General features: G+C 39.2%; 1 protein-coding gene across 4 annotated transcripts in view; it reads left to right on the top strand.

The window, feature by feature from the left end:
* Window positions 1–23,725, top strand: part of FAM110B (family with sequence similarity 110 member B) — a 179,034-nt gene extending 155,309 nt beyond the window's left edge. For 3 of the 4 annotated variants that reach the window (XM_045004737.1, XM_045004735.1, XM_045004738.1), the window contains one exon: window positions 19,987–23,725. In XM_045004737.1, coding sequence (XP_044860672.1) covers window positions 20,287–21,399 — 1,113 coding nt within the window. In that variant the 5' untranslated portion in view covers window positions 19,987–20,286 and the 3' untranslated portion in view covers window positions 21,400–23,725. Of the gene's footprint in view, window positions 1–17,287; window positions 17,342–19,986 lie in introns of all 4 variants that reach the window. The other variant, XM_045004736.1, reaches the window with a different exon arrangement.
* Window positions 23,726–23,946: the final 221 nt, after the last annotated feature.

The following is a 23,946-nucleotide window of genomic DNA, read 5'->3' as shown; positions in this document are numbered from 1 at the left end:
GCCTGTTCCATACATTTCCCTTCCATACCTAACAACCCACCAAGTTCACACCCAGGCGCCTTCCCAGCAATGACTTCCCTCTCCCTCAGCTCCTCCGTTACCCCTGACTCCCCCAAGCTTTGCACTGCTTCTGAGGGGTGCGAGAAATACGGTTCTGTATTGTAGTTTAAATGAATTATCACTCAGAGTTCTGTATTAATATGCCTAGTAAGGAATCTATTTGTCAAAAAACAAATTGTTGTCTGTATTGTTACAGACATACTTGCTGACAGGTATTTTGAAATAAATGACAAAAAATAATTGAAACTGGTGTGATTATATTGTGTTATTTTGACAAAATCATGCACAGAATTTTTAATTTTTGGCGCAAAATTCCCCCAGGAGCTGGAAAGGTAAAAAAGTATGAAAAAGGTGAAAAATGCGAAGTGAAATGTACAGTAATTGGCTGGCAGTGAGAGTAATATGTTACAAGACAAATATTATGGTATAAATATCAGTCTAAAATGTAAAGCTGGTCAAAAAAGGTGCAAGTTTTGTTTTTGTTTGTTTGTTACTGAAGTTTGAAATTTCAGTCTCTTTTTTTCAAAAATCCCTACTACTTATCTCTCAGACTCCCAATAGTCTCCCAATAGTCAGTACAAATTTATTATGAAAAGTAAATATATACTTTTGTAATAGTCCTAGAAGAATTTGAAAAGTTCTTCTGATCTTATTTCTTACATTGGGAAACTTTCTAGTGTACTACACTTTGTAACAGTAGCATCCTAAGCTGCACTCCATCATGTTCACTGAGCTGTAGTAGTGTTCACATGGGGCATTACTTTATGGCAAGCTGGTGTGCTGTAGAGCCATGCCCTGGCTTTCAGCACAGTAATTTGCTGTGTAAATAAGTTCTAGTCCTTCATCCTGCTCCAGGAGGTAAACTCAGTAGCAAAACTCTCATTAACTTCAGTGAGAGCAGGACTGTGCCCTAGCACTGTGTCAGTGCTATAACGGGGCTACATCAATAAGAGAAAGCCTTTTGTAAAATAGGATTATCGTGCTTGCTCTGTGGGTCTGAACTTGAAAGACTCTTCACTTTGAAATGCCATTGACTTGATTCTGAGTTCCAGATGTGGAAGGCTTATAGCAGGGATCGGCAACCTTTGGCACACGGCCCATCAGGGAAAGCTGCCGGCGGGCCGAGACGATTTGTTTACCTGCAGCATCCGCAGGTTCGGCTGATCACAGCTCCCACTGTCCGCGGTTCAATGTTCTAGGCCAATGGGGGCTATGGGAAGCGGCGCGGGCAAAGGGATGTGTTGGCCACCACTTCCTGCAGCTCCCATTGGCCTGGAATGGCGAACCGCGGCCAGTGGGAGCTGCGATCGGCCGAACCTGTGGATACTGCAGGTAAACCGTCCCAGCCCACCAGCACCTTTCCCTGACAAGCCGTGTGCCAAAGATTGCCGATCCCTGGCTGATAGGAATCTGCCATATATGATGTACTGTTTTTATCATAAAATATGCTCATGACTACCTTGAATCAACTATATTAACATTCATTAATTTTGAAAAATTTGTTAAAATGCCCTTTCAGTCCTTGGAAAATGCTGCTGAAGTAGATGACTCTGGGGTCAATGACTAGGAAAGCTGAATCAATGTAGTAGTTTTAAAAGGAACTCAGGTTTTTTCTCTCATCATCTAGAAATGGCAGAAAGTTATTGGAAACTTGTTTTTTTATATATTTTCTTATGCAAATATTTACATTTGTTGGAATGTGCCGTTGTTTGTGACACAATGGCTTAGTGCATAGCTTGAATACTTTTGAAAATGTAGCCCTGTTTGTTTTGTTTTGAATGAATGTATAACACTGCTTAAGCTCAACATTGCAGATATGGCATAGAAGTGTTTAAGACCAAGTTCTGGGGCTTCCCAAATGTCTTATGATAAACAGTCCATAGTTTCTTCAGTGTACAGCCAGGTTGCTTCTATCATTTATCTGCTAAAGTAGTTAGAAATATTTCCTGGTTCCTTGCTTTTCCCTGTTCTTCCTCTGCAGTAGCATGTGATGTCTTATCTCATGTTAATGTTGTGTCCCTGTGTTCTCTTGCATCAGGGAATTATTTAACTATGTTGAAAAGTACCTTTGCATTTTTCAATTTCTTACATCATTCCTACAGATGGCTGCTGTATTTCTGTTTTTTGTCCTTTCTGATCTTTCTTCCTTTCATAAAGACAGTTACCCTAGTGGGGTTTGTAATCCCAGTACCAGGAAGGAAGCTAGCATTTTGCACTGCATTTTTACATGTACTCTTTTGTGGTAAGGTATATGATTCCAACAGGCTTTTTCTGATCTCTTGCCCTATATCTTTGAGAAACCTGTTCTAATGATAAAGGCAATTTTTCTTTGACCTTCAAATGGTGTTGGTTGGTCTTGTATGTGTTTAATCTGAATTCTTAAGAAAGAAGGTTCCAGTGAGGAAAGTGGAGGTTCATGTCTTGGTGTCCTCAATCAAATACTGTAGGTGGGGATGTATCATGCTCACAGAATCCTCTCATGGAATAATCCAGTGGGGTTTTCTTTGTTCAAGTTGTTTGTTTGTTTTGTTTTTGTGTAACGTCTGTACTTTATCTTGTTACTGTCTCTGGTAGAAAAAAGACTTAGAATCAGCTAGCTGTGATAACCTGTGTTTAAAAAAAAAAAAAAGTGCTATTTCCAAGCAAGCCCTTTCAACCTTAAACATCTAGAGTCTTCAGTTATGTATATATTTTACTAGTTATATCCTCAAACACAGAGGAAGCCTTCAATATCTTTGAGTCTAACCACGGCATTTTGGTGTTGTTTTTAGGGTTCTGGCAGGTAAAATATATTAAAGTTTAAAATCCTTTGTCCATCATTAAAGCTATTAAAAGACAAAATACAGTATCTTCTCTCTCTAGAAAGCAGTGAAAGAAAAAATAAGTGTAACAAAAGAAGAAGCTTCCTGTTAGCTAATATAGGGAAAACTGCTGAAACCAGAGTGTATGGAAGGGAGACAGAAGCTGCTTTATATACCAGAGTCTACAATTCTATGGGAATGTACTTCTGTCTTCATAAATAGCTCATGAGTGGAGCTTGTGTAATCCAATTTATACATTATACCTGGATTATAAACTTCAGTCAGCTATGAGGCACTTTTGATGTTTTTTGTGTGTAAAAGGTGCTATAAAAATGAATTATCAGTGTTAATACATCATATATCACAAAACAATGGAATCTGTATCACGCTTCACTGATATTCAATTTTAATTCATTTAGTAGAAGGCATTCCACTTTCATCTGTTTCCAGTCACCAAATGCAGCTTTTGAAGGTGAAGCTGTATAACATGTGCACTTCAATTGGCAACTGTTTGTTGTTTATTCCAAGACAAAAAGTTGTTAAGAGTACATATAAGTAACTTGCAGGTAAAAATGAAGTCGAAAGATGTTGTAATCTCTCAAAACCAATCATTAGAAACCCAGGAAATTCAGAATTAAAGACACACATTTTCCATACTTTTCCACTTCATGGTGTCATTTTGTATTGGTTTTATTTATACATGCTCAGATAATTCCTTCTATAATCAGTTCTCATACAAAGCACAAGGAGTGCTGTAAGTTTGGGAAAGACGTGTGTTTCATGCATAAACAAGATGCTGAATCCCAGCTTTAAGTGCAAAATGAAACTCAGACTTAGGTATGGAGTCACAACCAGCAATGGTTAGTAATTAGTATGACAGTAGTGTCTAGAGACCGGACACATTGGTTTGGTCTACACTGAAGAGTTTGATCAATGTAGGGCAGCTTATGTTGACCTAACTATGTCAATGTCTACACTACAGGCTTGCTCCCGCTTATGTAAGTGCCCTACTACACTGACATAATAACTCCACCTCCACAAGAGGTGTAGGGCTTACGTTGGTGTAGTAAGGGTGATGTAGTGTCTGTGTAGACACTGCTCACTTACATCAGCTGTTGGCTAAAATTTTTGTCAATTTCATAGCTCCATGCTGGAGCCGTGAAATGGACAAAAAAGACTAGCAGGCTCCCTGCTGTGAATCCTCTACCTGGCTCACAATTCAGGCTGTCACCCCAGGGCGGGTGGGGAGTGCCCAGACTTCCAGCTACTCACTTCCAGCAGGCTGCTGCCTGGGCTTTCCGCTCCCTTTTGGGAGTCCTGCTTCCCCCGGCTCGCCACTCATAGCCAGTCTGCTGCCTGGGCTCCCTGCTCCAAATCCAGCTGTGGGGCACTGGGAGCCTGTGCTCCCAGCTCCCCATGGAGCTCTCAGAGTGCAGCTGCTCTGAGCAGAGATAATAGCAGTGTGAAATTTCAGTTTCACTGCTGATAGGTTCTGTGCTGTGAAATTGAGCCCCCACAGGGCTCACAGCTGGGGCTGTCACCCTAGGGTGGATGGGGGGCTCCAGCTGTGAGCCCGGTGTGGCTGTCAGTGCCCCACAATGTCTTGCTTCAGTCGGTGCAAGTACTCCTGGTGAGGATGTGCTCTACTGGCAGAAGGAGAGTAGTGTGGACACCAACAGCAAATTAAATTGAATTAGTGGTGGCTGTAGATCAACCTAAATTAGTAGTGTAGACAAGCTCACAGTTCCTATCCTAAAGACTTTACACAGGGTCTAAATAGACAGAATGCACAATGGGTGGGAAGGGAAACAGGCACAGGGAGATGAATTTGCACATCAGGCAGTGCTAGGAGTGGAACCCAGGGTTTCTTGACTCATAGTCCAGTGTCTTATCCCATACCCCACACTGCATTTCCTGAAAAGATTCTGCCATCAAGACTTGTACCAGGAATTTGCAAGATCACTTTCTCTAGAATCACCTATTACGAACTTGGCAATATTCGCCTTTTAAGGAAGGATGGTCTTATGCTTAAGGCACTAATCAGGGCCTCAGAAGACTGAATCCGTTTTCTGGTTCTGCTGTAGACTTTCAATGTGACCTAGTCAAGTTATGTAGTCTCTGTGTGCCTCATTTCCCCATCCAGGGGTGATATGCAGGTAAATACATGAATGATTGTGAAGTGCTCAGAGACAGCAGTGCTGGAGGCCATATCAGCAGATAGACAAACTGCTTAGCATTCTTTAATCTAAGTCATCTTTCTAACTGATGGATTGCTGAGGATAAGGGGTTGGATGCACTTTAAGTTTCAGGAGGTTCTGTGGGCAGAGCACTTACATGTATTGGTGTTGCAGCAGATTCCAAATTCAATTGGGAAGGTAAGAGAAAGGAAGAAATGATGTCAAAGGGAAAACTGGATTTACAGTAGACTCTACAGCAACTCTGTTTTCTCTTGCCCGATTGACAGCTGGCAGTTCCTGGTTGACTTGATTTTCTCCATCCTTTTTATTTTTTTTTCCTTCTTCTATAATGGCTCCGACTCTCATGCCCATTTCCATTTCCCTCTATATCTGTTGTTTTTCTGTGTTCTCTTCTTGTCAGCATCTTCTGTTTTGTTTCTGTAGCTTCCACTCCTCCTTCCCCCAGTCTCTGTCAATGTCCCCCTTCCTTCTCTTTTTCATCCGCCTATTCCTTTTCCTTTCATTTCTCCCCACTCTTTTGTATTCTTTTCCTGCTCATATGTCCTGTTCCCCAGTATCTCTTTTCTCCCAACTCCTTTTTCCCTTTACTATTTTTTCATCCACTTTGCCTCTCCTCTTTTTCCTAGGCTTCCATTTATCCTTCCCTTTTGCCTCCCTCATTTTTGTCTTGCTTATCTTTCCCCTCCTGTTGCTGACTTCCTTGGGGTGGGAATATCTCAGACTATCTGTTCCTTTCCTTCCACTTCATTTGAATTAATTATGCTGGAGCTCTCACCACAGCATTGACTTTAGGTAGGCTTAACAGTAAAAAAAATAGAATAATTGTAGTGTCAATAAAGGGTCATGTTGGTCCATTTACTTGAATAGGCCACATTCTGAGGCAAGAGAGCTAAAGGTTTCTGAAAAGGCAATTAATATTTAAAATACATATATAGGCGACAATGTATTTTGGCTTTTGTCAAGTAATATGAATCTGTAACTTGTAATGTAGAATTCTGTAGGGATATTGATTGTCTTCGAGTTGATTGTGAGTTCTAGAGGGTTATGGAGGTTATCACTGGGCAGGACATGTAGCTAGGATGATGGAAGGCAGACCTGTTCAAGTCTCTTGGAAGGACATTTTTATGATGTCCAACCTCATGACTGACCAAGGAGAAGATAGAGGGATAATATTGAACAAGAGCATTTAATGGGACTCACCATCAGCAGCGAAAATATGCCCTTGACAGAAAGAGGTGAGGATAAATGCTGAGAGCATCCAAGGACCTCTGTGATCTACAGAGATGGAGGGTAAAGTAAAATAATAAAGTATCAAGTATACTCTATGAAAGAGACTGATTTGCTTTGATTAGGTCATGTCATATCTTGCTTTGTAATAACTGAAATGAAGTGGGAAAAGCTGGCATTCCCTTTCAAATGGGCTTATATTTTCCAGATTCATGCATGTTAAGAACCCTGTGAAACAATTTGTGTTATTGCATGATCCTCATACACAATCACAATATGAAGGGTAATACTAGGGAATACTTTCTGTTATTCCCACTTGTAAAGCAAATAGAGTAAGAGAACTGTCTGTTTCCAGATCTTGGACACTAGCATAATCTGAAAGCTGTGAACAGGAGAAAAGTCAGTCTGTTGGTATGTAAACAAGCATCAGCATAAAGTACAATATTTGGAGATAATACAGGTACAATATCAAATTGTTACAATATTACTGATTTGCAACCTGTATTCCTGAGGTGTTTGTAACTCTGAGGTTCTACTTTACTTATAGATCAAAAAAGTTATCGCTGGAAGAAAAATTCCACCATAATTCCATCAGTGTCTTTGGGCATAAGGAAAGGTATTTAGTCCTCAGGGTTTGACAGTTTTACCTGCTTTGTTCTAAAGCCAGCTTTCCATTTTAGTATCCAGTCTCTATCCTGGAGGTCATTAATGGGAAAAAATCCTCTGGGTATTGAACTGGACTTACTTTAGGAGTCAAATCAGATTTAAGGCTTTTTTTTAATACAGTTTCCGGATGCTGATATTTTCAAGTGACTATGTAGGTATTTGTACGAGGCTTATTGCAATCTTCATGTGAAAATAGTCTTCATGTGAATGCTCCATGATGAAGTATTTGTAGTGTAGCCTATTATTATTCTGGTGTGGACACAAACTATTAAAACATACATGAAGTAGTTAATGTGTGATTTGTCATTATACTATAGATGAAGTGCTAGATCCTCTCTTTACTAACAAATGCCTATTAAATTTCAGTGGCAGCAAAACAGAGGCCAATACAATCATTTTTCACATATCCTGACCAAAATTTTCAACTGTGACTGGTACTTTTAGGTGACCAACATGAAACAACTTAGTGGGGCCTAGTATTCTGAAAATCAGCCCCCTTTAAGTTATCTCAAGTTGGGCAGCCAGAAAGGGAGGCACCTCAAAACACTAATGACCTTAGAAAATTTAGACTCCTAGTTTTATTTCCAGATCACTATTTTATACTAACTACACTGCTTACTATATGTGTGCACACAGTAGTATATACTATACTATACACACATGTACATTTTCTAATTCCTACCATCAATCTCTATACCTCCAGGCATTTACATAAAATCTTTTGAGTTTTAAAGACTATACAAACTTAATGCCTCATCCTGCACACTTTAGCTCAAGCAATAGTGTTTACATAGCAGAGAACAGGATGAGGCCCTAGGCTTAAAAGGTCAAGAGGTTTAGGTCTAAAGATGCCAATTTAGACTTTTTTAAAAGAAAAGTTTTAGAAAATTTGTTCACAATTAGATTTTTTATTAATGTAAATCAATATGAAAATGTTTTATGAATGTAACAGCTGTATAACATCTTGACCCCACTTGCCTCTCCAGCTACTGCCCCTCTGCCTACTGCCTTTCATCTCTAAGCTCACTGAACACACTGTCACAGTTCAGGGCAACTGCACCTCTATTTCCCTTCCATGGTCTAGCAAGAGCACCCACTCTCAGGCTTCCAGCTCCTGAGCCATCACTTCTGTTGGGCGGAGACCTGCACCTCTCTCCCTCCTGACTGGGGTATTTCTAGACTGGTGAGGCCTGCCTGCACTGTGTGACTTCCTCAGCAAAGTCAGACTGCCTAAGCAGGCCTGCTTTTCTTTTCTCCTTAGAGACGGCAAACAGTGTAATTGCCACAAGTGTTACCACCCAGCTCTTTGTAAGCAAGTACATTTATTCTTAAGGCAACAGCATTATAGAGAAAACATATTGAAAACAATAAAAAGAGCCTACCTGCATGGTAATCAGCTTACCATAGATCACCCCATCTCCAGCCAGGGTTCTGGCCAGTGAACAATCCTTCAAACCCCACTATGGTTACAAGTTTATAATCCCTTTTTGCTCAGAACAAGAACACTCATGGATCTGTGAGTTAGTCCTTTATGCTGTTTGGGCCTTTTCATCTTGGGAATAAACAATTCACAGACAAAGGTTCTCCTCTCCCCTCAGGGCAAAGGTTCAAAAGATCAGGTCTGGGGATGGTCCTTTGCATTACCCTTCCCTGGTCAGAAGGGAGTGGGACAAGGGTCCCTGCCCAGTGACAAATGATGGCTGGAGACCTGAGACTTGACTGGGAATTCCTGGAGTGGATTACAAAGGGTGCATACAGGTGCAGTTACCCTGACACACACTTTCTACAACTACTCTTTGGAACTCCTCTCTTCCAGTTCCATGCTAGACCCTCTCCAATCACCTTCCATCCCTTGCATTCCACTGAAACCCGGACTCTGCGGGGCCAGCCGGAAGCCCTGGACCCCTGACCACCGACCCTGTGGGGCTGGCCGGCAGTCTCGACCCTGGACTCACAACTCCACCACACTGTGCAGCCGGGAACCTGGACCCTGCCACGTGGGCCAGCCTTTCGCACACAGCTGAGCTGGGCCGCAGCTGTGTGCTAATTGGGCTGCATGGGGGCCGCGGGTTGAGAACCACCGCTCTACACCATATCTCTGAGTAATCTCATCTGCAAAAACAAATTCAACTACTAGCTTTGTGCTGATGACTCAGACCTCTCTGCTTCAGACCTGCCTCCTTCTGTCCAAAATAAAATCTCAACCTGTCTCTGACATCTCTTGTGGATGTCTAGTTGTCATCTCAACATAACTAAACCAGATAGCCTAATCTTTCCCCATAAGCCCTCCTTTCCCACCTGCTTTCTCAATTACTGTGCACAATGCCACCATCCTGCCTATCGCTCAGGCTTATAATCTGGGTGTCAGTTTTGACTCAGATGTCTCTCCAGGTCCTCACACCCAGGCTGTGTCTAAGTCTTGAAGATTCTTTCTGCACAACATCTCATGGTACAGGCTTTAATAATAATTATAATTATTATACCTATTTCTTATAAAATGCTTTTCATCAGTAGATTTCAGAGCACGTCATGATCTTTAATATATTTATCCTCACAACACCCCTGTGAAGCAAGGAAGTAATGTTATACCTATTTTACGGATTGAGAACTGAAGTACAGTGGAATTAAGTGACTTGCCCAAGGTACTACCGGAAGTTTGTGGCAGAGCAGGGAATTGATCCCCAGGTCTCCCAAGTCCTAGGCTAGTGCCCCAATTACTGGTGCTATGGTAATACAAATAATAATAATTATAATATATAGTGCATAGCTGTGCATTGCATTTGATGTAAGAAATAATAAACCCCAACAAAAACATTTTTAGGTAGCTGTTTCCTTGCAGTTATCAGCACTGCAAAAATGTTCAAGTGCATGAAAACCCCAAGTAAAAACTAACTAAAAATAGCCTAGTAAACATTGTTTGTGCTAAGAAAAGTGCAAAGGGTAAATGCACAGCATAAATGATGAAAAACATTTGTTAGATTTAACATTTCTTTCCCTATTAATATCAGGGGTTTAATTAATGGGAGAGGTTTTTAAAAAATGTGTACAGTTTTGGTACTTATAGTGAAGCTTAATTCATCCGGCAAAAGTTGCATGCAATCTCCGAAAGTTTGTTTGTTTGAAAGAAGTACTATACATGTGTATACAATTTGTCTACCTATTAAAATATTTATCAGTCGTTGCCATAGAAATAAACTGAGTCTGCAGGTGCATGAGTGAGGAGGAAATGTTTCAAGCCCCTGCAGAGTTTTTAGTGAATCGTTCTAATCAAACATATACTGAGATAGAAATCTTCACAAAGAGCTGGAGTTACAAAAAAGTCATATTAGTAAACCTTTTTAGGCCTCTTCCAGAGACTTTTTAAAATGACAGTCTGAATTATTCCTGAGTGAATTCTGTTCTGAGCAGTACAGGGGCACAGAGAAAATAGAATTGATTTCCATTACTGCTTTTACAAATACAGCTCGTAATATTCCTCCAAACAATGTGGGGACCTATACTTGTCTCAGAATGGTTTTGGTCTCTAGGTGGAAGAAAAGGAGGTTTTGTTTCTGGGCTTTCTTGAGTATTTGTGCAGATTTGTATAGAAAGGTATTTATCCAGAAGCAGGTAAAACTGAGGGTAGATTATGGATGTTGGGTTGAAAATATAACAGTACAGATTTCTACAGCAGAAAAGAATATTTATATTTTTAGGTTTTTCCATCAAAGACATACTCTAGCTCCTGTCAAACAATAAACATATGCTTACATCCTGCCTTTGTGATGAAGAAGGGACTAGGTTGCTCAGCCACTTTTTTGGCATTTGTATGTAAATAGAATTTTTGGATACTTCTTCTTTGGTAGAATCCTGGCATTTATAACATGGTTCATATCTGTTTCAGAACATGCTGGGATTCTAGTCTAAACTTCACAGGTTTAACTGCACAGTAGAATAGAATTGATATTAAAAGATGGCTGGCTTTTGATAATGGAAAGTTTCAGCTTAGAAGGAAATAGTTAATTTAAATTTAAAAAATCCTTTTGGTTAGATTTAAGTTAAGAGTTAACCAAGTCAGTCTTTATGAAACTAAACTAAACTGGACTTTTATTTCTATTGAAGTTTTGCATTCCTTATTCCATAATATTGGATGGAACTTTTTCATATATTAAGATTCAACAATTGGTATTTAGGTTAGAAAACTGATTTCTTCTACAAACTCAAAAATTGTTTTAAACATTTCATAAGGAGGTTCAGTATCAAGAATTGATGTGCACGTTTGCACATGCTGTAAGAATAGAATAGAATTGGCATGAGGCTGTCAGACCATTGGTAAAATCCTGTTAAGAAAATACTATAACAGGAAAAGCTAGTTCTCTCTCTTGAATAAGTGCTCATTTTAAGTAACACATTAGGCAGGTAGCAGTAGTAACCAAAATTTCAGCCTTTCCTCTTGAAAGGCGACAGCTATAATTGTTCAAACCTTTGTCACTATTGTGGATCAACATAATGCAGTCCTCCTGAGGCAACTCTTAAAGACCACTCAGAAACTTCCACCAGTGTAGACTGTTCCTGACTGTTTAGCACTTCTTACTGCATGAAGCATATTACATCAGTGCTCCTGATGGGGTTTTTTTTCCCCCAGGTGTAACTGAAAATCAGCACTTTGATTTGTGGTCTGAGTCATAGCTATCTTAGAAATTGCCTCTCTCCTTATTCTGTATCCTGACAACAGACATCATCATCTTTCTGTGCACACACAAGTTGCACAGGTTTTAGGGGAATTGTTAGTAGCAAATTACACAGTCTACACGTGATATAGTGAGGATGCAAGAAACTTCATGAGATTCACATTGCAGAATTTCTAATGAAAACTCCTGTGGAATAAACAGTTTTGTTGGAGGAGTTTGAGAGAGTAATGTTCTGCTCAAAACAGCTGCTCCGACACACTCTGTACCATTGGGGGCTCCTCAGAAATGCCACTAAGCCACCATCTAGACCCCTGTTTCAGATCCCTTAAGTCGTGTTACCCAATGTTGCTACCTGAGCTAGTAGGAGTATCTTGGCCTAAAAGTAACTCAACATTGCAAACCTCATCGACAGAGGATAGGCATACTCCTCATAAGGGGACAGGAACATCCCATATCAAATTGACTAGATGTTTCCACCAGCCTAATCTCCCTCTTCTCCCATTTGGGCTTCAGCCACCTCAATCTCATTCATGTTTTGGTCTGACTCTGGAAAAGCAGAGATGGTGCATTGTTTGTATTCAAGGAAGAAAAAGAGATGTGCAGCTGAGTATCATTTGCTGCATTTGGAATGTAAATCTTTAGGGGCAGGACTCATACCTTCTGTTTTTTTGCACAGTGTTAAACACACTGATGGTAATTAATAAAGAAATAATAACACTTAATCCCAAAACATTTCATTCTCTCCCATGATTGGCTTTATATGTGCACTGAACAGGATGGATGACAAAACAGAACTCTGGAGGACTCTACATGAGATTATTTCCTAATAACACATTGTAAATTCCTTGCAAATCTCTTAAAATACATCAGATGCTTTTAATTTACAGGTAAAGTATATACATCTGGTTGATTTGTCTGGCAATAATTACCTCTCATAGAAATTCTGACCAGCAGTATAAGATGGCTTGCAAATTGATAGACAAATGGAGAAGACAGAAAAGGAGCTCTGTGGAGAAACAGGGTTTGAGATTTTTGTCTTCATATGGAGCACTATCAAAATGTGGGTAATTGCAAACTACATATTTTCTTCAATATTTCATACTTTTAAAAAAAGCTTCTAGATTGCTGATTTTGACTCTTTCAGCTGGTGGGTCTTTGCTCAAAGCAGTGAGTGATTCTGAAAAGTTCATATCTGAGTTAGGCATAATAAAACCTGTTTTAGTAACTAGACGAAGCACTCAGTGTCCAAAATCTTCTTTTGGTAAAGAAAATAATACCTGTATTCATTCTTCCTTCAGAGAGAATTCTTACAGCATGTGACACTTTTGTTTGCTCTTACATCCCTAGAAGCAAGTGACGCTGTTACACAGCTGGTGAATTGTATTTTGCCTGATAACTTCATACAGGATAAAACAGTTTATAATAATAACAGTAATTTGGGTAACATGATTAACTACCAGATAATTAGTTTTACCTTTAATTTTTAAATAACATCAGCCACTGGTAATTGCATCATTAGAAATGGTACATTATCTGTTTTTAAAAATATTAATCTAAATAGTGAGGTTCTGCATCTGGATTTAGTGAAAAAAATGTATGTGGCTAATAAATGGAGAAGTGGTGCAGATTTTTTCTGTGCATTAAAACTTTTTATTCCAGCAGTCCTCTCTCTCACTCCCCAAATAAATTAGGGAAAATATTGGCCATCTTAATGGAGTGAAATCATTCAGATATGAAGCTGAAATATTCTTTTTCTCTTAAGTGCCTGTTAGTAATGATGTTTATTTAATTGTCACTGTAGTAAGCCTCATTTTTAGGATCTTCTAACAACCATAAAAAATTGTTCCCCATTGAAATGTGACACAATGTCAGATTGAGAGTGACATTTAAAATAAATAACATTTAAAATTATAAAGAAGACCATAATTCTGTATATCCTTGCTCATATGAGTAATCAGTGGTTCACAGTCATGTTGGAAGGGCATAACGAGTGGGCTCCTGCAGGGATCATTTTTCGGTCCGGTTCTGTTCAATATCTTCATCAGTGATTTAGATAATGGCATAGAGAGTACACTTATAAAGTTTGTGGACAATACCAAGCTGGGAGGGGTTGAAAAGGCTTTGGAGGGTAGGATTAAAATTCAAAATGATCTGGACAAACTGGAGAAATGGTCTGAAGTAAATCGGATGAAATTCAATAAGGACAAATGCAAATACTCCATTTTGGAAGGAACAATCAGTTGCACACATACAAAATGGGAAATGACTGCCTAGGAAGGAGTACTGCGGAAAGGGATCTGGGGATCATAGTGGATCACAAGCTAAATATGAGTCAACAGTGTAACACTGTTGCAAAAAAAGAAAAAATCATTCTGGGAAGTATTAGCAGGAGTATTGTAAGCAAGACATGAGAAGTAATTCTTCTGCTTTTCTCCGCACTAATTAGGCCTCAACTGGATTATTGTGTCCAGTTCTGGGCATCACATTTCAGGAAAGATGTGGGCAAATTGGAGAAAGTCCAGAGAAGAGCAATAAAAATGATTAAAGGTCTAGAAAACATGATCTATGAGGGAAAATTGAAAAAATTGGGTTTGTTTAGTCTGGAGAAGAGAAGACTGAGGGGAGAGATAACATTTTCAAGTACATAAAAGGTTGTTACAAGGAGGAGGGAGAAAAATTGTTCTTCTTAACCTCTGAGGATAGAACAAGAAGCAATGGGCTTAAATTGCAGCAAGGGCGGTTTAGGTTGGACGTTAGGAAAAACTTCCAGTCAGAGTGGTTAAGCACTGGAGTAAATTGCCTAGGGAGGTTGTGGAATCACCATCATTGGGTATTTTTAAGAGCAGGTTGGACAAACACCCGTCAGGCATGAGATAATACTTAGTCCTGCCTTGAGTGCAGGGGACTGGACTAGATGACCTCTCGAGGTGCCTTCCAGTTCTATAATTCTATGATTCTATGATAAACACTGAAAAAGTTAAACAGTTACACATCTGGATGTAGAAACTCTTATGTCAGTTTACTGGCTTATTTTAGCTTATATTTATATTTATAAATTTACAGATACAAGTTATACACCTATAAGCCAGGATCAAACCAAATTGAACCAGCTGTTAAACCCAGGGGTAACTAAATCAGTTTAAATCATACCTCTTTAGTTAAACTAATGCAACTTTGTGTGTTGACCAGGCACAAGCCACTCTCACTTCAGAATGGGACCCACAGCTCTGAAATGTACTTTCCCCATTGGTCCAATGGATCCTGAGTTTGACCTACAAGGCACATGGCAAGTGAGATCTCTCTTGTGATTTGGGATTTTTTCTTTGAGTCATTTGAGCTGATGTCAGTTAGCTATGTGTATGTCGGTTAGTTAAGTATCAGAGGGGTAGCCGTGTTAGTCTGGATCTGTAAAAGCAGCAAAGAGTCCTGTGGCACCTTATAGACTAACAGACGTATTGGAGCATGAGCTTTCGTGGGTGAATACCCACTTCATCGGATGCATGTAGTGGAAATTTCCAGGGGCAGGTATATATATGCAAGCAAGAAGCAGACTAGAGATAACGAGGTTAGTTTAATCAGGGAGGATGAGGCCCTCTTCTAGCAGTTGAGGTGTGAAAACCAAGGGAGGAGAAACTGCTTTTGTAGTTGGCTAGCCATTCACAGTCTTTGTTTAATCCTGAGCTGATGGTGTCAAATTTGCAGATGAACTGAAGCTCAGCAGTTTCTCTTTGAAGTCTGGTCCTGAAGTTTTTTTGCTGCAGGATGGCTACCTTTAAATCTGCTATAGTGTGTCCAGGGTGATTGAAGTGTTCTCTTACAGGTTTTTGTATATTGCCATTCCTAATATCTGATTTGTGTCCATTTATCCTTTTCCGTAGGGACTGTCCAGTTTGGCCGATGTACATAGCAGAGGGGCATTGCTGGCATATGATGGCATATATTACATTGATGGACATGCAGGTGAATGAACCGGTGATGGTGTGGCTGATCTGGTTAGGTCCTGTGATGGTGTTGCTGGTGTAGATATGTGGGCAGAGTTGGCATCGAGGTTTGTTGCATGGATTGGTTCCTGAGTTAGAGTTACTATGGTGCAGTATGCAGTTACTGGTGAGAATATCCTTCAGGTTAGCAGGTTGTCTGTGGGCGAGGACTGGCCTGCCACCCAAGGCCTGTATGTGATGGCCAGTGGAGTTCTGTTGGTTTCTTTCTTGGGTTTGTCTTGCAGTTGGAGACTTCTGGGTACACGTCTGGCTCTGTTGATCTGTTTCCTTATTTCCTCGTGCGGGTATTGTAGTTTTGAGAATGCTTGGTGAAGATTTTGTGGGTGTTGGTCTCTGAGGGGTTGGAGCAGATGTGGTTGTACCTCAGTGCTTGGCTGTAAACAGTGGATCGTGTGTTGTGCCCGGGATGGAAGCTGGAGGCATGAAGGTAGGCATAGCGGTCGGTAGGTTTTCGGTATAGGGTGGTGTTAATGTGACCATCACTTATTTGCACCGTGGTGTCTAGGAAGTGGACCTCCCCTGTAGATTGGTCCAGGCTGAGGTTGATGTTGGGGTGGAAGCTGTTGAAATTGTGGTGGAATTTTTCCAGAGTCTCCTTCCCATGGGTCCAGATGATGAAGATGTCATCAATGTAGCGTAGGTACAGAAGGGGTGTGAGTGGACGAGAGCTGAGGAAGCATTGTTCCAAGTCAGCCATAAAAATGTTGGCATATTGTGCGGCCATGCTGGTGCCCTTAGCGGTGCCACTGATCTGGAGGTATATATTGTCACCAAATTTGAAATAGTTGTGTGTGAGGATAAAGGCACAGAGGTCAGCAACCAGTTGTGCTGTGGCATCATCAGGGATACTGTTCCTGACAGCTTGTATTCCATTTGTGTGTGGGATGTTTGTGTAGAGAGCCTCCACATCCATGGTGGCTAGGATGGTGTTTTCTGGAAGGTCACAATGCATTGTAGTCAGTTAGTTGTGTTTAGTTACGTTTTTAATGTGAGTAATGTATATATTTGATATAAGTGTGTCTAAAGGTTGTGGTAGGTATTTAAAAATTGGAAATAAAATTGACTTGAGCCTTTAAAAATTCAGGCAAGACAAAGCAAAGGCTGACAATCTGGGTTGAAAGTGTAAAGGCTGATAATCTTTATTATCTCTTGGTATTGTGCTTCGTCCTGCCTCCCTCCAGCCCCCTCCCTTGCAGTGTGAGTTAAGAGCATTTATCCTTGGATAGAACCATGATCCCATTGAAGTCAATGGCAAAACCCCCATTGACTTTATTGGGGCCAGGATTTCCCCCTTTGCCTTTTACTGATGTGCTGTAACTTTAACATTATTTCAGTGAACACTGTTATTGTTAATAAACCCCACATAAACACAGTTAAAGCTTATACCACTTGTGTGGTATGGAAAGAATACATTCCACAAGGCAACCAGAGCTGTAGGGAAATGAAATGCTCTTTTTGTCAATTAACATTGTTAGCTTTTTGCTTAGAATATAGTAGTATGTGTGAGGGAAGGAGAAAGTAAACTTGAATATTGTGCAGTAATGTCATATTAATAATAGTACTTGCAGCTTTGGTTGGTTTTATATATTTCTTTTACATTCCAGAAAGTCTCTGTGTACTTAAGGTCTTTGTTAGTATAATTTCAGTAAACTATTATATTTTAGTTACCATCTTTCGTAACTGCATCTGACTGGCAGGCTTAGTTCTCTGACCTTAAGGTATCTAGTAAACTTTTCTAACCTAAATTATGTTGGTATTTAAGTACAGTACATCAGTAACACAATTAAACCATCGAGTAAGGCTGGCTCTGTTTCTTCCCTTCATTGAGCTTTTCCATTGACTTCAAAGAGCTTTTGTATCAGGCCCTTTGCTCACTTGCACACAAACAGTCATATTATTCTCTTTTTAAATATTTTAATACTAATTTGAAGTCAGCACTGGGTGCGTAGCATGCTTTCCGGTTTTTATTGGGGCTGTTCTGAGCCAGTGACTAGTTAAGTGGTGTGCCAAGATTTTCCAAAATAATCTTGCTTGTGCTGTTTTGTTTTCTCACAAATACAGTGTCTCCGTAGTATTGCGCTGGTCTGCTCCCCAAGTAAGAGAATGCAGCTGGCAGACTGTCTTCTGAGGCAGGATCATAGTGGCACTAATGACAATGGCTGTGGAGGGAACTGAGGGCTGTGATCTTGCTTGCTTGAGTACTTTTAAAGCCATTGAATAGCAAGCACTTTTTAAGTGCAAAATATTATCATTCTTTATTAAATTTATGGCCATTGTTCCTGCGTCAATTTGTGTGTGCCTGAGTTGTGCACACAGATACCCTATGTACATTTTGTATTTGAACAAACATAGAAACTAAGCTCTAAACAGATTATGTGCACAAACGTGATTTGTGTATGCATATTAGGTATTTGCATGTATAAGTGCATGCAAGTGTATGCACACAATTGTGCTCGGTATCTTTGAAAATCTGGTTCCTAATTACAAAACAATGGTGCTGATATCTATTTTGATTCCGTGAGGGAAGAGGACTTTTCTTTCTGAAATACTGTCTTGAAATTTAAGAAGTCAGACTGCTGAAGAGTTAACACTGGGATTAATAAAACAACACTGAAAGAGAAACTTAATTAACATTGCACTGCCTTTTCAATTGGACTGAAACTGTGTCTGGTTTATCACCAAACCAAATAGATTAGTTTGTATTTGGAGAATACGTCTGACAGTAAGCCTTATGGGGAGAGCTCATCTTTTTCTTATAATCTTATTACAGTATTTGTATACTTTATTTGCTTGCTTTGACCTTGAATGGTTTAGACAGAATGTTCAATGTCTATATCATTTATCTGCTTGAACAAATACTTGCTCTTTTCCTGAATATTTTAAATAATTGTATCTTTCATTTTAATCTTTTAGCTTTCTCTAGTAATTCAGATGAGTACTAAACACTGAGGATGATGATAATCCAGTTTATCAATAATAAGATGGAAATGCACTGAGTTAAAATACACTAAAGCAGTGAGTCTGGGAGAGGCTTTCACAGGCATTTCTTGGTACTGGTGAAGAAACTCTTTTTATTTCAATGATAAGATAAATGGTATATTGAAAAAGGCAGCACGGCTTAATGAGGCAGTAATAAAGCAAATACGATCCATTAGCCAAATCACTGGTTTGAAAAACAGATACATTGGTAAGTGCCCCTGAGTGCCTTATGTGGGAAAAAAAATTTAAGTACTTGGACATAACATTGAGGTTGGGCTTTATGGTCTGGTGTGACCAAAATTAAATGACAGAATATTAAAACAATTCAGATAATGTAAACTTCATTCACAGTTAGCCAGAGTACTCTATTTAATACTTGAACAATTGTGTCAACATTTTAAGAAGTAGAAGTTATACTCATTCCAGGCTCATAAATAAGTTTTATAAGTTGTCCAAATCTAAGCCATGACACACTGAAGGATCTTTGATATAATTTACTTTTTAGTAAGTAAATTCATCATCAGAGTTTAGTGAGTTAGGTTAGAACAGATTTTGCAATGCAACTTGTATTTTTAGCTAGACTACATTTTAATTATGAATTTGGTACTGGATTAATGCCTGCTGGGTGCACTTGGAAACATTACAGCTCTCCACTTGTTCCTGGCTTTGCAACCGTGCTCGTCTTCCTCTGCATTTAATGTAAAGAAATATAAAGGAAAATGCATTGATCTTTTTAAGATTTTATTTTTATGGGCAATATATCCTGCAAGTGTTCTTATTTTTCAAGATAAAACATATACATAAATTAGCTATGTTAAAACACACTAGTATCAATGGGGAAATTATCTTTCACCAACCCTACTCTATCAGCACATTTGCAGTTAGGTGAGACTGCATAAGCTCCCCAAATTGGCACGTTCCACCCATATACATACAACACCACATTCCCTCGCTCCCCCCCCCCCCCGCAAAAGAAAGGTAGCACAAAGGTAGCCAATAGATAGTGAGAAATGGTATAAGACGTGGAAATGTGAATGCAAACAGGCATATATAAATGTATGGCTGTTTTTCATTGATTTTCAGTTATAATGTTCTTAAACCCAACTTTAGATTGTGATTAATAATGAAAATCTTCCTTTAAAAATGCATTATAATACATGTATGGAAATATCCATGAAGAGAGAGTGATTAATCCAGGTTTGCTTACTCTGTCAAAAAGACAGAAGGCCTGGTGGAATGTTTCAGATAGGACTGTCTGTTTCCTCTGAACTGCCCACAGCTGTAAGTCAGCCAGTAACTGAAAGAGTGTACAAAATTTCTCTGTTGCTATAGCTGTGATGTCACACGCTGGTACTAACATGTGGTTGGTTATTTTATGTTTCAGATCACTGCCTGTAGTTGAGCACAAAGAAAACGACGAGACTCCCACATCTTTCAGCGAGAAGAAAGGATTCAGCAGAGCAGATTAATACGGACTTGTGTCTAGTGGCCTTTTTGTACAAAGGCTGCCTTTAAAAAAGAAACAGTGTTATTTAATGAGCTGTGAGATGAGGCACTGCTGCTAACACTCCGATTCCAAGATTCATCTGCTATTCATTGTGCTTAATGTACATGTTTCTACACCGTGCATTTAGAAGCTCCCAGAGAAGAATCCAAAACGGCTGCGGGGGAAAGACCACCAAACATGCCTACAGAAACACTACAGACAGGTAGCATGGTGAAACCAGTCAGTCCTGCTGTCACTTTCACATCTGCCGTTCCTCTTCGCATCTTAAACAAAGGACCGGACTATTTTCGCAGGCAGGCGGAGCCTAATCCAAAAAGACTTAGTGCTGTGGAGAGACTAGAAGCTGATAAGGCAAAATATGTAAAGAGCCAAGAGGTCATCAATGCCAAACAGGAGCCTGTAAAGCCAGCAGTGCTTGCCAAGCCACCAGTTTGCCCTGCCGCCAAGCGAGCATTGGGTAGCCCTACCTTGAAAGTGTTCAACAATAATGCAAAGACCGAGAGTGGTCTCCAGAGAGAAAATTTAAAATTAGAGATTTTGAAAAACATCATTAATAGCTCGGAAGGCTCCAGCTCAGGTTCAGGTCACAAACATAGTTCACGAAACTGGCCTCCCCACAGATCTGATTCAGCAGAGCTGAACCGGCATTCGTTTGCAGAATCCCTAAAGGTCTACCCCACCCAGGGCCGGAGCAGCCCTCAAGAAAGCAACTCCAACGTGAGCAGAAGGCTCTTAGAACAGTCAGCGGAGACTTTCTTGCACATTTCCCATAGCTCATCAGACATTAGAAAAGTAACTAGTGGCAGGCCCTTAAAAGCAATACCCTGCAGTAGTTCAGCTCCACCTCTGCCTCCAAAACCCAAAATTACTGCCATCACCACCTTGAAATCCCCAGATATCGACACAGTAGAATCCAGTTGTGGAGTCAGTCGAAGACCCTCCCTACAACGATCAAAATCAGACTTAAGTGACAGATACTTTCGTGTTGATGCAGATGTTGAACGATTCTTTAACTACTGTGGACTGGATCCTGAAGAGCTTGAAAACCTTGGGATGGAAAATTTTGCAAGGGCTAACTCTGATATTATATCCCTCAACTTTCGCAGTGCAAGCATGATTAGCTCAGACTGTGAACAGTCTCAGGACAGCAACAGTGACCTTAGAAATGATGACAGTGCCAATGACCGTGTGCCATATGGCATTTCTGCAATTGAAAGAAATGCCAGAATCATCAAGTGGTTGTATAGCATCAAGCAAGCTAGAGAGTCACAGAAAGTGTCCCATGTGTGAGAGGAAATCCACAATAGAATAAGCAAGAACTGTAACTTTGTCTGTGAATATTCAGTTGTGAAGGGTTGTGAAGTCTACTTGAAGTCTTGTACACTTCTCAAATCTCTTTGTGTTGCTTGTTGTGCAATGTTTTTAAGTTGCATGCCTGTCAACATGTGAACTGACCTGGCTTCCACTTGAACAATAACTACAAATCCTGGCTGAGCATATCTGCCAAAAGTTTAAGACCAGAATCTAATTAGGGCTTCATTATAATCAAATTGTTTACATGAAAAGGTTACATGACTTCTTCAATATTTATATAGCTCCTTGTGTTTTTTTATATCTCACGTTTTTGTGTCTTAAATACAGATATTGTCAACTGACATTACTAGCTTTTAAATTGAAACTGAATCCTTTTAAAAGACAAGGCAAAATTGCCCAAAATAAGAGATTTAGATATACAATAGGCAAAGAAACTTGATCTTCTGTGGAATGGGATTTATTGGCTCATGTAAAAGTGTTTCTAAACTGCAGAGAATAATACATCCTTTGTTAAAATACATGAATCCACATTTATTAAAGAACTGTTTGGGGTATGATGGTTTTAATTTTCTAAGTTCCCTCATTTTTACAGCAAAAGTAGTCTAGCAAAGCTGCTTGACCTTCCATAGCCTAAATGAGTCTTGTGTTTGATACAGTGTAAAAATATTAATGGTTTTATGTTACACTGATGGAGAGGTTAATAAGTGTCAAAGAAAGTTGACTGATAGAAATGTTTTCAATGGTGTGTTGGGTTTTTGTTTTGTTTTTGTTCCTTTGTTTCTTTTCTTATTAAATAAAGATTCCTAGTCTTAAACTTTTGACAGGAATGATTAGATCCTATAGCTGATATTGAATGCCTTTATTAGTCAAGCACATCATGACTGCAAACTCCATGCTGTCTTTTAAGTTTTTGTAGACCTGTTTGAACAGTTCATGAACAAAAATGGAAACACACAGCCATATCAGTATAAAGCCTCCTATTAAGAAGTAATTACACTCGATAGCTAAACTATATCTGAGAAACTGTGATTATGTTGTCTTGCATATGTTATATCTAAGGCTGTGAAAGTTTGTTACAGCTCTAGGAAAGTGTAGAAACATGACAGTATGTAGCTTTTTTCTCCTTCCTTATGATGGTTAGTGCTGCACGTCAATCTGTTACAATTTTGTTGACAATCTGTGTCTTCCCAATGGTTTAATTAACTGTCATTCCAACTGACAGTTGTGGTGTGTGGTAGCAGAGAAGTTGAAAGTACAGTGGTCTGCTTCATTATTATTGTATTCATGCTCTGAAGTACATTGCAGCACTACCTTATATTTCATCAGCTAATAGGAAACTTTTTTTTATTGTGTAAATGCTGTAATACTTTGTATATACTTCAGTTGTTATTAAATCTTTAAAAAGAAGAGTGTTATGCTAATAAATAGCTCCCGGTGCAGGTATTGGTGGTGTTTTTCCTTTGTTTTAGATTTTTTAAATCTTTTTTTTTTAATAGTGGGTAATTTAATTGTGGTGCTATGGTAAATCTTGGTTAAATAGTAGTTCCAGTAGAAAATTTCTCCCCAAAACCACTTTGCAGAACATCCGTTCTTTTAACTGTAACTATAGAAACGTCTTGCTCTAGAACTAGAAGAGTTTATCCAGACTCCTAGCCTGCTTCTTCCATTCTTCCTGCAGCTTATCTGGCAACATTATTGTTCCCTTGTATTGCATCCATTCCCAACAAACCTCTGATTTCTTCTGAATCGTTCTTCAGTAATGTATATTTATAAATGTCAGTATTAAAAGTGCTTACAAAGTCAGGTTTTATTTTATTTCAAGGAGCCTCTACACCTTTAGCACTACTGTTCTCAACTGAACACAGCATTCTTACTTTTAGGGAAGTTTCAGTTCTTTTTCAGTGCAGAAGACCTGGCATGAGGCTGGAGTTGGAGTACAAAGAACAGTGGACTCAGCTGTTGGATACATTACTTAACACAAATTGTGTTCATTTTTTATGTTTACAGAGTGATTATTCATGAAAAGAAAATACATATAAAAGGCAACCTACATTTTGTACACATTCTTCTGGGTGGTTTTATGGTGTACACCTATGTTGTTTCCAGCAAAGGTAAAAAAGAGGAATATATATATTTAAAGTACAAGTACATTTATGATATTTTAAGCTTTGTGGATTTGAGCTGGCATTGACATCACTTCAGTTTTTCCAACATATTTTCTTACTGTGAATTCTACCCAGTTCAGTAACTGTTTTGCCAAAGAAAGTAATTCTTTATGGGATTAAAGCCAAATGTAATGCAGATGTCCAGCTAAGAAATAAAGAACTTAAAATCAAAATAAAAATGTTCTCATGTTGTTGTCTATTAAGTGGTGTGTTTCAAGAATGATGATAACTATGCTATCTCTAATCATTGGCAGCCAGAAATAATAATTAGGAAAGCTTTATAACTAGGTGATTAGGTAGGACATACGCTAGTATTCTGCACTTGCTTCCTAGGATTCATTTTGAAGCAATGGGATCC

This window comes from Mauremys mutica, chromosome 2 (assembly GCF_020497125.1).
Source record: "Mauremys mutica isolate MM-2020 ecotype Southern chromosome 2, ASM2049712v1, whole genome shotgun sequence".
Taxonomy (NCBI): Eukaryota; Metazoa; Chordata; order Testudines; family Geoemydidae; genus Mauremys; species Mauremys mutica.
Note: the sequence above shows the minus strand (reverse complement) of the source record. Positions and strands in the feature narration are given on the sequence as shown.